This window comes from Orcinus orca, chromosome 1 (assembly GCF_937001465.1).
Source record: "Orcinus orca chromosome 1, mOrcOrc1.1, whole genome shotgun sequence".
Classification (NCBI taxonomy): Eukaryota; Metazoa; Chordata; class Mammalia; order Artiodactyla; family Delphinidae; genus Orcinus; species Orcinus orca.
In genome coordinates this window covers 31,482,669-31,496,632 of record NC_064559.1, presented here as the reverse complement: position 1 = coordinate 31,496,632, position 13,964 = coordinate 31,482,669, and the positions used below count along the sequence as shown (strand labels likewise).

Genomic DNA, 13,964 nt, shown 5'->3' with positions numbered 1-13,964 from the left:
GTCCGTCCGTCGGAGCATAGGTGCGGCGGCCCGTCCTGGGCGCGCGGCCGGGTGGCCGGGGCGGAGACCGGGGCGGCTCCTTCTGCGACGCGCCTACCCACAGGCCAATCCGGGGCAGCAGGCGGCGCGCGGCTGCGCGGGACGCAGGCCGGGGGGATAAGAGGCCAGGTGAGCCTACCTGCGCCGGCGGCGGGCGGGTTGCGCGCGGGGCGGCGCCGAGCGGACACGAAGCACGCGGCGGGCGCCCGGGCTCCGGCGACATGTCAGTCAGCAGGAAGAACTGGGCCAAGCTGTCCAGGTGAGCCCGGGGGCCTGGCCGCCCCTGGGGGCCACAGAATCGGGGCCACACCTGGCAGCTCGCAGGTGTTCCGTCTGCCCCACCGCCTCTTTCCTCCCCTTGGGAGCTGAGGCACAAGCAGGGTGCCTGGGGTGGGCTGTCGGCCCCTAGAGGCCGGTTCGGGGCACTGGGGAGGCGTTCTGGAGTTATGGCCCAGCCTCATTTCCCGAGAAGCCCCCCTGACGGCCCGCGTTTCGCTGTAGAGAGTTTGAGGGGCCCCGCCCGGGGAGGAGGAGGGGGCGCCGTGCCAGGAGCGGGGCAGCACCACCGGGGAGCGTTGGTGAACAGCAGCGGGCGCGGGGGGGGGGGGAACAGATGCCCTCCCACTGATGAGACTCGCGTTCCGAGTGTGGCATTTCGGGGTGGCGTCTGGGCTGGGTGACCTCACCACAGCTTCTGCCCCCCTCTGGGCTTCAGCCTTTATTTGTGAGCTTATCTTCCCCAGGGCCTGGGCACTGGGTGTCGTATCCCTGCCTGCGGGACATCTGTCAGGGTCAGAGAAGCCTGGGGCCGTGTCCAGAAGGCAGCCCCCCTCATGTGGTTGGTGACCCCTGAACCCCTTGGGGCCACCCTGCACCTCCCCCCAGAGGTGCTTCCATGAGCATCTTCACCTGCGACCCCCCCCCGCACTGCCCCCTCAGGAGACAGGCCCACGTAGTAGATGGGAGCCCGGAAGGTTCTAGCGGGTAGAAGGCGACCCCTCTCAGGTGGGCGTGTGGGTGGAGGCCCAGGCTGCCCTTACAGGCACGGAGCTGCCCCTCCCAGGCCTTCCCCAGCAAGGCCTCTGGCTCTCCCCACCCCCTTCCCAAGGGCTCCAGAGCTTCTCCAGGGCCGCGGGCCTCCCAGACCCTCAGACCTCACTGCTCTGAAGCACAGTTGCCCGGTCACCCCGCTGCAGAGGGGCCCGCGGGGTCTAGAGAGGGGAAGGATACGCCCCAAGAAAGGAGGAGCTCGGTGCCCTAGACAGGGGCCCGGCCGCCTCAGAGGCTGGACACACCCAGGGAGGGTCTGTACTGTGGGTGGAGCTGGGGGTCAAGGTCTCGGACTCTGCGTGTGGGTCACGGTGCCGGCGTTGACGTGGGAGCGTCTTTGCTTCCAGGCGGGGCCCGTCTGTTGGGGTGTGTAGTGTGGACACGTCTGGGTGGATGGTAAGTTCTGACGTTGCCGAGTTTGGGCCTTGGGAGTCCGAGTCCATTTGGATGTCCATTGAAGACCACAGCGCAGGGCATTGGGCTAAAAACACAAAGCAGGGCTTCCCTGGTGGCGCAGTGGTTGAGAGTCCACCTGCCGATGCAGGGGACACGGGTTCGTGCCCCGGTCCGGGAGGATCCCACATGCCGCGGAGCGGCTGGGCCCGTGAGCCATGGCCACTGAGCCTGCGCATCCGGAGCCTGTGCTCCGCAACGGGAGAGGCCACAACGGTGAGAGGCCCGTGTACCGCAAAAAAAAAAAAAAAAAAAAAACCAAACACAAAGCAGACATGGCTGAGTCAGGAGCCCCCGGTCTGCTGGGATGTGTGTGACTTTGTGTCTGAGACATGCCCGGATGTGTGTCAGGGTGTGCGCCAGGTGGCAGTGGGGCGCTGGAACTTTTAAAATGCGAGCAGGGTCTGGTCTTAGCTGGTCCCCTGCTCAGATGGCCCCAGTCTCCCGTGGCTGCAGGGGGGGCCGAGGGGGGGAGGCGATCGCTAGGCAGCGGGAAGCCCGGGGGACCAGCCCTGGCCCCGCCCCCTGGCCCTCCCCAGCCCTGTGGGCAGACACAGCTGTGGCCAACGCTCGCCCCTGAGGCAGCTGGAGCTGAGGACCCTCCCGCCCTACTGCTCCCTGGCGAACAAGCCTCAGCTGGCAGGAGGGAAGGGCCGTGAGTCACTGTCAACGGAGGCTCCCGGGCCGTCCCGGGGTCGGGTTTGGGGGGGCGCTGAGGAGGGTGCGAGGAGCATGGCCCCAGACGGGGCCCAGGTGGGCAGCTGAGGGCCAGCCTGCCGCCTGTCCTTGGCGAGTAGAAATTCAGTCGCTCTAGCCCTGGGGCGGGGCAGTGGTGAGCTGCCTGGCCGGGTGCCCTGGTCAGCAGCCTTGCCCTCTCCTCCCTGGGCTGGCCTGGTGAGGGTGAGCCTGGGCGGGCTCGTCGGCGGGGGCCCAGGGGTGGGTCTGGAGCAGTGGGGGGGGGCGGGATTAATCATCTCCCTGCCTGGGTCTTGAGCAGCCCTGCCACCTCCCGAGCTGCTCAGTTCTCCCTGACACCTCTCCCTAGACCAGCAGGGCTAGAAGGGACCTCATGGACCACCCGGCGTGGCCCCTCGTCGCGTGGAAGGCCTGTCCCCCCTCAGAGGCTGCAGACTGGCCCAAGGTCACGCAGCTAATCAGAACTGCGTCTCTCAGCCCGGTGCCAGGCCTGAGCTCCCTTTTCTCTTTCCAAGTCCCGCAAATCCTTGCTCTTTGAGCCCCAGGCTTCCACAGAATGCTCTGGGGCAGCCTTCACACCCTTCCCCTGCTTTAACCAGGGCAGCTGAGCCTCGGTCTGTTGTATAATGTGTTCCTATGTGCGATTCAATTGGGGAAAGAGGGTTCTCCTGGTAAAGCTGCCAGCACTTACACCCCTGCACTCAGCTGCTGCTGACCGCGAGGATGGAGCTCAGGAAGCGTGGCCCTTGGGAGGGAGCAGAGCCAGCTCTGGCCTGAGCAGCAGGGCAGAAGGTCTTCCAGAACTAGTTAAGGGAGAAGGAGGTCCCTTGCCCTAAGAATGGAGCCGGTGAGGTCCGGAGTAGGGCGGCTAGCAGTCCTACCTGGAGGCAAAGAGAGGGATGTGTGTCCCCAGAGGAGGGCCAGGAGGTGGAGGAAAGGGCTGTTGAGAGGGAGCTGGTGGCGGGACGGCCGCCCAGGGCTGCGGCATCAGCTGGTGACAGTGGCTGGGACTCCCCGGGGCGCGGGACCTACACGGTCCACCCTGGCCTGGCCCTGGCGCCCGAGAGGGCGACGTGTTGGCGGCTGGGTTTCCCCAACCCTGCTTCCCCAGGCTGCGCCACGAGCTCGGGCCTGTGCTGGGCTGGAGGGTCCCACACTTTCCGAGGCCGTCCCGGACGCCCCTTGCTCCCGCTGCCTCTTCAGCGGCTGGGCTCCCGAGAAGGTGGCAGGACATCCTTCCTGGCCTTTAGCCGTGTGCTTAGGAGGCTGGCCTACGTTGGAAGCTTCGTTCCTTCTTTTACTGGCTGGCCTGTCCTGGGAACGTTATCGACCCCCATGGGCCTCAGAGTCCTCACCTGCAGAATGGGGGTGACCCGCCCGTCCCTCAGGGCTGCCGGGGGCCTCTTATCAGAGGTATCTGGGAGCCGCTGGGAGCAGCGCCCAGCGTTGTGTGAGCACATGTCAGAGCCCGCGCTCCTGCCCTTATTTACTGATTGGTTAGTCACCGTAGTCAACAAGTACTTGTGTGCTCCTGAGTGAAGCCCTTCGTTGCTGTTTGTTTGTTCCTGGGGCTCCCGTGGAGCCGCCCAGAAGCCTGGCCTTCACCCCTCCTGCCCTCTCCTCCCCATTTTCTCCTCTTTAGAGGAGGAGCTCTTTGCTTAGTGGAGACAGCGTTTCTCCTGGGGTGGGGGTGAGGGGTGACCACGTCCCCTGGGTGAGCGGCGGGGTCTTGGGGCAAAGCTGGGGGTCCCTTGAGGACGGGCCCCGAGACCCTCAGGGCGAGGACCCGCCTGGGGTGAGTCACTTCCCGAGACCAGGCTCTGACGAATCACACACCGCCTTGTCCCAGGTCCCACAAACACACAGGTGGCTCCCCTGAGGGCTGAGCGGCCTGTGCTCAGGCCCAAGGCATCCTGGGGGCTCCAGCCCAGATGCGCCTGGTGGGGGAGGTGCCCCCGCTCGGTGGGCCGGCCTCCCTCGGGGCGGTGGGGTCCCTCAGCTTTGCAGGGCACGGCTGACCCCACACTGTGCACTCGGTTCGGTGGGTCCAGAGGAAAGCGAGCTGAAGTGGACCTTTCTCATCTGGACCCGGGCAGCGAGGAAGGGGTGGGGCATTGGGGCCTGGCCAGAAGGAACCGTGGGTTCCCGTGGAGTGAGTGAGTGAGTGAGTGAGTGAGTGAGTGAGTGGGTGAATGATCACGGAGGCCCTGGGGAATCTGGTTTAAACCCCGTGGTCAAGGCCGTGGGTCCTAGATTGGAGCCCTGCCCCATCCCCACGCAGGTGGAGTACAGACCTGAGGAGCAGGAGGAGCTGAGGTTTTCACCAAGAGCTACCCTGACACCAGACTTGGGCGGTTCTGGAAGGTTGCCTGGGGCGATGGGCGGATTGCCGTTCGGGGGTGCCTAGGATTTGCTCCCCCTTTGCGCTCTTGCTTATCGAGGCAGAGATCTGGCGGACCCCGCCCACCCAGGGAGGGGGAACGCCCTGCCCTCTGAGGTTGACACTTGCACTCGGTTCCACATTTGGTGGCGCCTGTGCAGTCCGCATGCCGTGGTGGATGCGCCCCGTCCTGTGGTCTTTTCTCTCCCTGCAGGGCAACTTCTTCACACTTTCTTTTCAAACCTTTCGTACCCTCTCCGCTCTGCCTCACTTGCCCATCTTGAAAAGAAAACGTGACTTAAGATCTGTGTGTTTACTGTACGTAAATGACACCTCAATTAAGACAGCAATCTCGGCGTCCACGTCCTCCTCCAGGTACCGTCTCATCTTGGTGTCTTTTCTTCTCGTTAAACCTTCTCAGCAGAGTTGCCGGCCGTCACCAGCTCCTCTTTCTCGGGTCCCCTTCTCCCCTTACTTGTCCAGTCGGGTTCTTTCTAAGGGTCCGGAAGCCTCTGTGCTCAACACTGCCTCCTGGTGGTCTTGCCCTCCCAGCGGTGTGGACAGGGCTGGCTCCTCTGCAGCTCAGCTCCCCCCGGGTCTCCTCCCGCGGACATCTCGCCAAACCCCCCCCTCCCTGACGGTCCCCAGCCTTCTAAGAGCAGGCGCCGGGGACTGCTCAGGCCAGAAAATCTAGTTTTCCTTGTTTTTCTCATCCCCTCGCCCCTCATCCCCATCCAGCCCATCAGCAAACCCAGTTGTCTCTGTCTTCAAAACGTGTCCCGAATCCATCACTTTTCCCATCTCACTGTCACCACCCCAGGTAACATCACCGTAGCTCGCGCCCTGGCAAGGCCCCGACCCCCACCCCTGGCCCAGTCCCTCTCCTTTGCCTTCTGCAGTCCTGTCACCATACAGCAGCTGGAGAGGTTTAAAATAGTGACCATAAGAAGTCTTACCATGTCCCCCTCAGTGTGAAACTATCCAGTGTCTTCCCACACCCTGGAATAAACCCATGCTCTCCCCCGTCCCTTCTGCCCTGGCTCCCGGCCCCTGAGCACAGCCATCCGGCCGAGGCCTATGCTGTGCTATCCCCTCACCCTAGAACGCTGCCACCAGACCCAGCCCCTCTGGTCCTCGGGGCCCTCTCCGCTCCAGGCGCCTTCTCTCGTCCTCCGTCTCTTCCTGACGTTTTGTTCACGGGCGGGCTCCTTGCTCCCTGTCTGACTCCCCCACCTGGCACGCGCCCCAAAGGGCAGAACCCCGTCGGGCTCCTTCCCAGTCCCCGGAACCTGCCTGCCTGTAGACAGTGCTCAAAACGTGTGAGTTTAGTGACGATCAGATCAGCAGATGTGATGCTGGACTTGGAATAAAAGATCAGGGCCGTCGTGTGGGTGCTCCTCTTGGGGAGGAAAACGGAGGCAAGGAAGGGACCTGCCTGCGGGCAGGAGGGCCAAGCAGAGGCCCTTCTGACCGGTGCCCCAGACATCACTGGGGGGCCACTCCCAGCCCTCACGGCCTAAGCTTCTCCTGCGGCTCTGGGTGAAGCACGGCCTCCCTGCCCTGCAAGCCCCCACCTCTGACCACCAGGCTTGCTCGTCCCTCCCCTCTGCCTGGGCCTCGGGTTTCTCCCGGCCCTGGCCTGTCCCCCTTCCTGAGATCCAGCCCACGTTCAGGCTCTGCTGGGGCCTCTGCTGACGCTGCGGCCCCAGTAACCCTTCCCTCCCTGCGCAGAGCTGGGGGGCTACTGGTGGACACACTTGTCTTTCTCAGTATTCGGCAGGTGTCTCCGAGGCAGGGGCCCTGCCCTGGTCTGTGAAGCCGCAGTTTCCGACGGGGCGCTGGCCCAGCACAGTTCCTTTGGGATATTTGCTCTTTGGTTGGGATGGAGGGTGGGGATGGGTTGGGGGGAGGTAGGTGGATAAGGATGACAGGTGGGCCGGGCGGTGGAGGTGATGGGGGAGGGCTGTTTGCAGGGACAGGAGGTTGGGTGGCTGCATGATTGACGGCGGGGGTGGTGGCTGGTAAGCCCTGTGATGCAGGAACCAAAAGCAGGGTGTGGCCCCTGCCCCCAGCACCCGAGAGCTGGTTCTCGGGAGCCAAAGAGGCTGCCGGGGCTCCTGGGAGGTGAAGGGAGTGCTGCCGGGCCCTCCCCGGCTGTAACCGGTCTCAGTGGGGAGTCTCCCCCTCTGGAGAGCTGAGAAGTCCCACGGGGAGCTGTGTAGCTGAGGTCGTTTCTCTGCGATTGTCCGCTGAGGGATGTCATCTAAGTCCCCGGACCAGAGAGAGAGGGCAGCTTGTCAGGTTCACCCACCTCCTTCAGGCAGAGCTGCACCTGCCCTCCCACATCCCTGGGCGCCCCAGAGTAGGGGCCCCCATCCACCTCGGGGGTCCAGGGTGGAGTCCAGCCCAGCGCCCCCTGGGGGTGTCGCTGCTCAGGCTGGGGTGGCGGGCCATGTGGGCTGCACTGACCCCTGTCCCCCCCTAGCCTGGCCAGGCAGTGGACCCTGGAGGATGAAGAGGAACAGGAGAGGGAACGGCGGCGGCGACACCGGAGCCTGAGCTCCACCGCGGACGACCAGGTGGCCCAGCCGGCCCAGGACGGAGACGCGGCGGCCCCAGAGAGGTGCGGGGGTGGGGAGGTGGTGTCCCAGTCCCGGATGACGGGCGGGAACCAGGCTGGACTTCCGTGGGTCCTACCCTCACCAGGACAGCCAGTGAGACCAGTGTTCATGAGACGCGCAGCCTTTGCTGGACGTTTTGTGAGCGTAGCTCAGCCTTTCCAGGCTCCCGAGAGGGAGGGTCCTAACCTGTCTCACAGGTGGAGAAGCTGGTCAGAGAGCACACGGGTTGTCCTCCTGGAGAGCGGGGGCCACGGGTGTCGTCCACATCTGTCGGGCCCCGGGGCCAACTCTCTGCGTTCAAGCCGGCTGCCTCCCTCTAACCCGGACCCTCCGTGGTCCGCCTCTGACCGCAGGAGCGCGGGGGCCGGTCTGGCCACCAGATCTGAGGGTCGAGAGGGGAAGGCAGAGAAGGGCCTTGTTCACCGGATGCTCCTGTCTGTCAGGACGGCACCCGCTCCTGCCATGAGTCTCCTCTCGCCTCCGAACAAGCCCAGTCTGCAGGCTGGGAAACAGGCTCAGACAGTGAACTAACCTGCTAACCTGCTCCAAGTCGCACGGCGAGCAGGTGGTGGGGACGGAAGAGGCTCCTTTGCTGGAGGCTGAGGGCCCTTGTTCCCCTGGGTCCCCCAGAGGAGGGACCACAAGGTGTGCGTCCTGAGCTGCACGCAGTGGCTGACAGGGGCTGGGAGGCACGTCAGAGGCCTGGGTTCTACTCCCAGCTCCACCGCCCATTAGCTGTGTGACCTGTGCCAGCTCCCTGGCTGTCTCTGGTCCTGATCTAAGCTGCAAGGGGCGGGGCCTGGCACAGATGAGGTGTTTGTTATTGGGGCTGAGCATGGAATGGTTGCACCTTTCAGGGGTTTATGCATTTCTTTGAAAAGCATCATGTGCTTTGTTCAAAGGATAACTTAGAAGCCCGATGCGTAAAGCAGATAAAAGGGTTCCTGATTTAAGCAATGGTGGTTCCGGCGGGGCCCTCGGCCTTCCTTCCTCGCACCTCCCACGTGGCCCCAGAGGCATCTTCACTGGGTCGGAGGGCACCCCAGGGCCCCTCCCACCTCTGCCGGCCTCTGACTCTGTCTCCCGCCCCATCTCCCATCTTTCGACTCAGACTGCCGAGCGTGGAGGAAATGGAGGTCTCCCCCCAACCACCCCTAGACTCCAGCGGTGAGGATGTGTGGGCCGTCCTCAGGGCACGGCAGGAGAGGAGGCAGAGGCAGCGGGAGGCGGAGGTCGCACAGGCCCCCGTCCGGGAGCAGCTGGACACAGAGGAGAAGGATGGCGCGGGCACTGGGCAGGCGGGGCAGCTGCCCCCAGCGCCCGAGAAGGAGATGGGGCTGCTGCTTCGCCGGAGACTGAGCCGGGAGCGGCAGAGCTCCTGGGTCCGGGAGGAGGAGAGCTTGGTGGGCAGGGAGCCGGGATGCAGCAGGAAGGGGGGCTCAGAGAAGCCCTCTGCCCCAGAGAAGACATTAGCGCCCGAAAAGAGCCTGGACTCCAAGGAAGTCTCCACCTCCGGGAAGACTGCCAGCCCTGAGAAAGTGTCTGTGTCCCAGAAGATTGCAGTGTTGGAGAAAAGAACCATCTCGGGAAAGACGTTGGTTCTGGAAGAAACAAGTGTCTTGGAGAAGCTGCCCTCCCCAGGGAAGACGTCGGACTCAGAAAAGAGACTGACGTCTGAGAAAGCAGCAGTCTTTGAGAAGACCCCGGCCCCTGAGACGCGGCGGGCCCCGGCGAGGGCGGCGGCCCCAGGGCAGCCCCGGGCCCAGGAGCGGCCAGCCTCTGCGCAGAGCCCGTCCACCCCCAAGGGGCAGGGGAGGGCCGGCCCCAAGCAGGAGCCCCCGCCCTCGGCGGGGCTGCGGGGGCAGGGGGCAGAGCGTCCGGCTGGGACTTGCCACCTCCCACCCATCACTCTCCAGGTTGGCGGTGCCCCTGCCCTCCCGCCCCCCGCCCTCCGCCCTCCCTTCTAGTCCTGTCCTCCCGCCTCTAGGCCGGCCTCGGCAGTTCCCTCTCCCTACCTGCTCCACCACGGTCAGGATAGCGGACCCGGGGGCGGGGGCATCAGCTGTGCAGCGGGGAGCACCTGGTACCCCGTACCGCCTCCTCAGCCAGGGCCCAGACTGCAGGCCCTCGTGGACCCGTGGGAAGCCTCAGATCCTTCTAGAAGTCCCCCTGGAAAGCCCTGCCTCGTGGCCTGGCCCCGGGACTGGGTCCGCCCTCCCCACAGCAGAGGGGCAGGAGGCACGGGACTGTCTTGCTACCTGCTTCCCCCTGCAGCTCCTGGGATGGGCCAGGCCAGTGGTGCCCCGTGGCAGCTCGGGACTGGGGTGCCCTGGCCTTCCGTGTGATACTCCCTCTTCTCCATCCAGTTGAAAATCCCCAGCAAGGAGGACGAGGCGGACACACCCTCGCCCACCCAGGCCACCTACAGCAGCTCCCTGAAGCGCTCCAGCCCCAGGACCATCTCCTTTCGGGTGAGGCCCGGGTCCCTTTGTCTCCCGTCCGCTGGAGGGCATGCCGAGGAAAGCAGCCCCCGTTACGGCCCAGGGCCCTGGGTTAGACACCAGGGACGTTGTAGCAGACACAGGGCTTTTGGGTGCCCGAGGGTGGCCGAGAGCACATGCGGTTGGATCAAGTGAAGCACCGGTTAATGGCTGGAGGCGGGTGTGGACGAGACCCAGCAGCCCCAGGTGGTGGGCACAGCTAGCCTGCAGGAGGGCGGCGCAGGCGGACTGCGGGGAGAGCCTCCCGCACTGCGGGTGGGAGCCATGGGCTGTCCCGGTGCCTGCCGCCCTGCCTTGCCCCAGGAGTACAGATCACGTGGACCGGGGCTGGTCCTGTCGCTTTACGGCAGAATTTACTCCTGGTTTCTCTGTTTACTGGGTCACTCACTCACTTTTTGACGGTCCGCGCGCTGTGCCAGGCCCTGGGGAGAGGCAGGACACCTGCTGCTGGCCGGTGCCTGTCCCTGCCCTGCCCTACGGGGCTCGGGGCGGTGGGGAAGCAGGCAGGAAGCAGGTGGTTGCAGCTGCCCCAAGAAGACCTGGGGGCGTCAAGGAGGGGCTGCTGACCCGGCCTGGTGGGTGGGGCCGTGTCCCAGACCCTTTAATGGGGGTTGGACTGGGGGTTGAACGGAGGTGGGGGGGAGGCCCCAGGAGGGGGATGTGTTCTGACAGCTGAGCCCTCCCTTGAGGAGGCCGAGGCTGACCCCACTCGTGGGCACCTTCCTTCTCGTTTCAGATGAGCCCCCGGAGAGACCACTCAGAGGCAGCCTTAACCCGCAGGTCAGGGGCCCGGAAGCTCTGTCCTCTCCCGTCTGCTCCGTCCTGCTTGTGCTGCAGGGTTAGCAGGAGGGACTGAGGCCCGAGATGTGGCGCAAGGGAAGGGATGGGGGGAGCTGCTTGGAGGAGGCGGGGCTTGGGCGGGGCTGTCCTGAGGCACAGGGATGCCGAGGGAGACTGACCAGTGCAGGAACGGGATGAAGCCGCTTCAGCAGGCGGGGCGCGGGCGCCCGGAACTCTGCAAGCTTGACAAGCGCTTCCACCTCCCCCCTCCCCCTGCCTCCGCCCACAGCGTCCATGCAAGCAGCTGGAGGACTGTATGTTTTTCTAAAAAACAACAACAACAAATGGGGTCTGAAGAGTAGCTGTGCTCATGCGTTGGGAGTTTCATGCTCATGCATTGCATCCGTCTGCCCCCAGACTATCTCTAGGGCAGCAGTGCTGGGCGAGGACTGGGGGTGGGGATGGGTGCTGGGGTACAAGGTGGATGAGACATGCTGCTGCCCTCGAGCAGCTCACATCAGACATGAAATGTGCAAGAGCCCCACAGCACGGAGGTGCCGGGACGGGCATGGGAACGGACGGCTGGAGCCCCTCATGGCTGCGGGAGCTCGGCCCTCGAGAGCTGGGGACTCTGTCCCAGAGCGATTGGCATCTGAAAGGACTTGAACTAGAGGGAGATTTCCCAGCAGAAGGAAGCTTTGAATCGAGGGGACAGCATGAGGAAAGGCATGGAGTATGACCCACACGGTGTCCGGTTGGCCGGCTCCTCGGCGTGGTGTCAGGAGGGCAGGCACCGCCGGGTCATGAGTCTTGTACGCTCGTCCGGTGGCCTGAGGACGGGTTGGGGTTGGTCGGGGGTGGGGCAGCCTGGTGGCTGGTGTCCTGCTGAATGGACTGTCTCTAGGGAGGACAGGGGAGTCCCCGGAGTCTGTAGATCGTCACTTTGGCCGAGTCATCATGGTCTCGCTCGGCGACTGAGGCCACATGCCGAAGCGCTGGGGGTGTGGGCGCAGGCCTGGTCTCCCTTGGGGCGGGGGGGGTCTCACCTGGCTCGTCTTGTCCTACCTTTCCGTCCCACAGCAGCAGCATGAAGATCCCAGCCAGCTCCTTCACACTGGGCCAGAAGCTGGAGAGATACCACACGGCTGTACAGGTGGGTGGGGCCGGGCGCCTGCCCTGCGTGGTGGGCGTGGTCAGCGCCCATCCTCAAGGGTCAACGGCTTGTGCTCTCTGCTTTCAGAGCTCGGAGTCAGTCAGGGCTCCGGGCCCCTCCCGCGCCGAGTTCTTGGTGGCTCCCGTGGACGTCGCCAGCAAGCGCCGCCTCTTTGAGAAGGAGCTGGTGGGTCAGGGCCGGGAAGGAGCAGCCTCCAGCCGGAAGGTGAGTGGCTCAGGCCATGAGGCTGGGTGTCTGCAAATCCCGGCCCCTGGTCTGGGCAGTGCCAGACAGCTCTGCGTCTTCGGGCGTCAGTTTGGGAGAACCTGCCGCTGACTTGAGTTCCCTGCCACTCGTGAGCCCCCGTCCCCCTGGCTGTGCGCACAGCCCCAGTGAGGGGGGGGCGGGCCCGGCGCCCTGGGCTGGATGGGTGTGGGCAAGGTACAGGCCTCTGGAGATGCCCACCCGACCCCGACACGGAAGCTCTCTTTTCAGGAGAACTTGCGGCTCTCGGGGGTTGTGACGTCCAGGCTCAACCTGTGGATCAGCAAGACGCAGGAGTCAGGAGATGGGGACCCGCAGGTACCTCCTGAGGCCTCACCACGGGCCCTTTCGTGGCAGAATGACCTGCCAGAGGAGGGGCAGCCCCAAAAGTAGTGGACGTATTCTGGGCGTGGGAACGGGGTTGGATAAGCCTGCAGGCTGGAAGGCAGAGAGGAGGAGGAGGGTCTGGGGTCCTCCCTCGGGAGGGGGAGGGGTCTGGGGTCCTCCCTCGGGAGGGGGAGGGGTCTGGGGACCCCTGTGCCGTAAGCCTGAGCCTCTGGTCTCCGCCCTGATGCCTGCAACCAGGAGGTGCAGAAAGAGTCGGCAGCCGCCAGGAGGATCCAGTGGAGGAAGAAAGTGGACTCCCTGGATGCCAAGGTGAGGGCAGGGGTGGCCGCCCTGCGGAGACGCCACACGCCCAGCGCCACGCACACCGACTGGCCTGTGTTTGCACAGCCCCGTTCTCAGGCTGGGTTGTCCCAACATGGGGAACGCTGGCTGCACCCTCCGCTGGCTTCGCTTCCCCACAGCTGTGCAAGCCCCTACCCCTCTCAACCAGCAGATCTGGGGCCTCTGGCCCAGTGTGGGCGTGGGGCTTGGGGAAGGGGGTGCCTTCCTGTCCAGCCCTAGGAACCCGTCTTGTGCTAATAGCCCTTTGCCCCGTAGGTGTGAGAAGCCTTGTCTCATCACCCCGCTCCCTTTCTGCCTTGGACCTGGGACCAGGAACGTCCGGGGCACTCCGCCAGCTCCTTCTCTGCCCAGCCTCTGGGGCAGGTGTGCCTGGCCCCTTGTCCTGCTGTGGGCACAGGGGATCCTGGGCCCCAGCGCCGGCCTAGGCACAGCACGACTCTCGTCCGCACCTCAGGCCTCGGCGTCCTGTCCAGAGACGGCTTTTCCTGCTGGCCCTTTCCAGGGACAGGGGCACCGTCCTGCAAGAAGCCCTGGGTCCCTGCCTGGTCCGAGCCCAGCAGGTGTCTCCGTGTACCTCTCAGAGGCTGGTCCATCCACCTCGGCCAGGCTGGAAGCATCGCACTGTCTTCCTGGGCCCCGTCCCCTGCTTTGTTCTCCCTCACATCCCCACCTGGTGCTCTGGCCAAGCCATCGTGTGCTCCCCTCCCGCTGTTCTCAGGAAAGAGGTGATAAACTCATTCACTCTCAGGTGTGAGTGACTGATAATACTTTAAAAACGTTTCCTTCCCGGAGGCTTTGCTGTTAATGGGGACTGTCCGCAGCGTGCGGGGAGGGCTGTTTTGGCGTGCAGGGGGGAGGCGTTGCCCTCATCACTTGTCCTCACGTCTAAGGGGGTTGCTACCCAGTTGTCTCGCATGGTGACTTGAGGGGGGCAGAGCTGCCACAAACAGTGCTAGGCCTGCAGTCACATCCCAACACACACGATCCCCAAATCCGGTCCTCTGTTCCTCTGACGTCATGGCTCCTGTGGACTTGGCGGACACTGGGCCAGCTGAGAATCTAGGACAAAGCAAACTCAGAAAGCCTGGTGCCTGTCAAAGCCCTTTGTGCTGTAGTGATAAAGGTAGACGTGTGCGGGTATGTGTGCGCACAAGCGTACGTGTGTGTGTGTGTGTGTATACGTACACACACACGTGTATGTATTTTCTTTTAATCGTTAGAACTAAATTAGAACGCTGTTCCCAAGTGCCCCGGAGCCAGCTGCGGGAACACGGGTGCAGAGCCCACGCCCCCTCTACCCCCGGCCTAGGCCCACCTGGGAAACCCCAGGGCTCCTC

At 64.5% G+C, this 13,964-nt stretch overlaps 1 protein-coding gene across 6 annotated transcripts; it reads left to right on the top strand.

The window, feature by feature from the left end:
• Positions 1-38: 38 nt before the first annotated feature.
• LAD1 (ladinin 1) lies at positions 39-13,374 on the top strand. Of its 6 annotated transcripts, none has more exons than XM_033415931.2 (10): positions 39-168; positions 7,104-7,241; positions 8,351-9,155; positions 9,606-9,710; positions 10,477-10,520; positions 11,601-11,673; positions 11,761-11,898; positions 12,169-12,255; positions 12,523-12,594; positions 12,883-13,374. In XM_033415931.2, the coding sequence occupies exons 3-10, from the start codon at positions 8,370-8,372 to the stop codon at positions 12,886-12,888; spliced, it is 1,311 nt and encodes a 436-aa protein (XP_033271822.1). In that variant the 5' UTR covers positions 39-168; positions 7,104-7,241; positions 8,351-8,369; the 3' UTR covers positions 12,889-13,374. The 6 variants fall into 6 exon arrangements, with proteins under 6 accessions (XP_033271822.1, XP_033271820.1, XP_033271821.1 ...); XM_033415929.2 differs by having other exon boundaries at positions 151-298; XM_033415928.2 differs by lacking the exon at positions 39-168 and adding an exon at positions 1,497-2,197 and having other exon boundaries at positions 12,526-12,594.
• Positions 13,375-13,964: the final 590 nt, after the last annotated feature.

Coding starts and splice junctions, on each gene's coding strand:
- LAD1 (XM_033415927.2), top strand. CDS start 1,875: ATGCCCGGATGTGTGTCAGGGTGTGCGCCAGGTGGCAGTGGGGCGCTG. Junction 2,198..7,103: donor GCTGGCAGGAGGGAAGGGCC/GTGAGTCACTGT, acceptor GTCCCCCCCTAG/CCTGGCCAGGCAGTGGACCC. Junction 9,156..9,605: donor TCCCACCCATCACTCTCCAG/GTTGGCGGTGCC, acceptor TTCTCCATCCAG/TTGAAAATCCCCAGCAAGGA.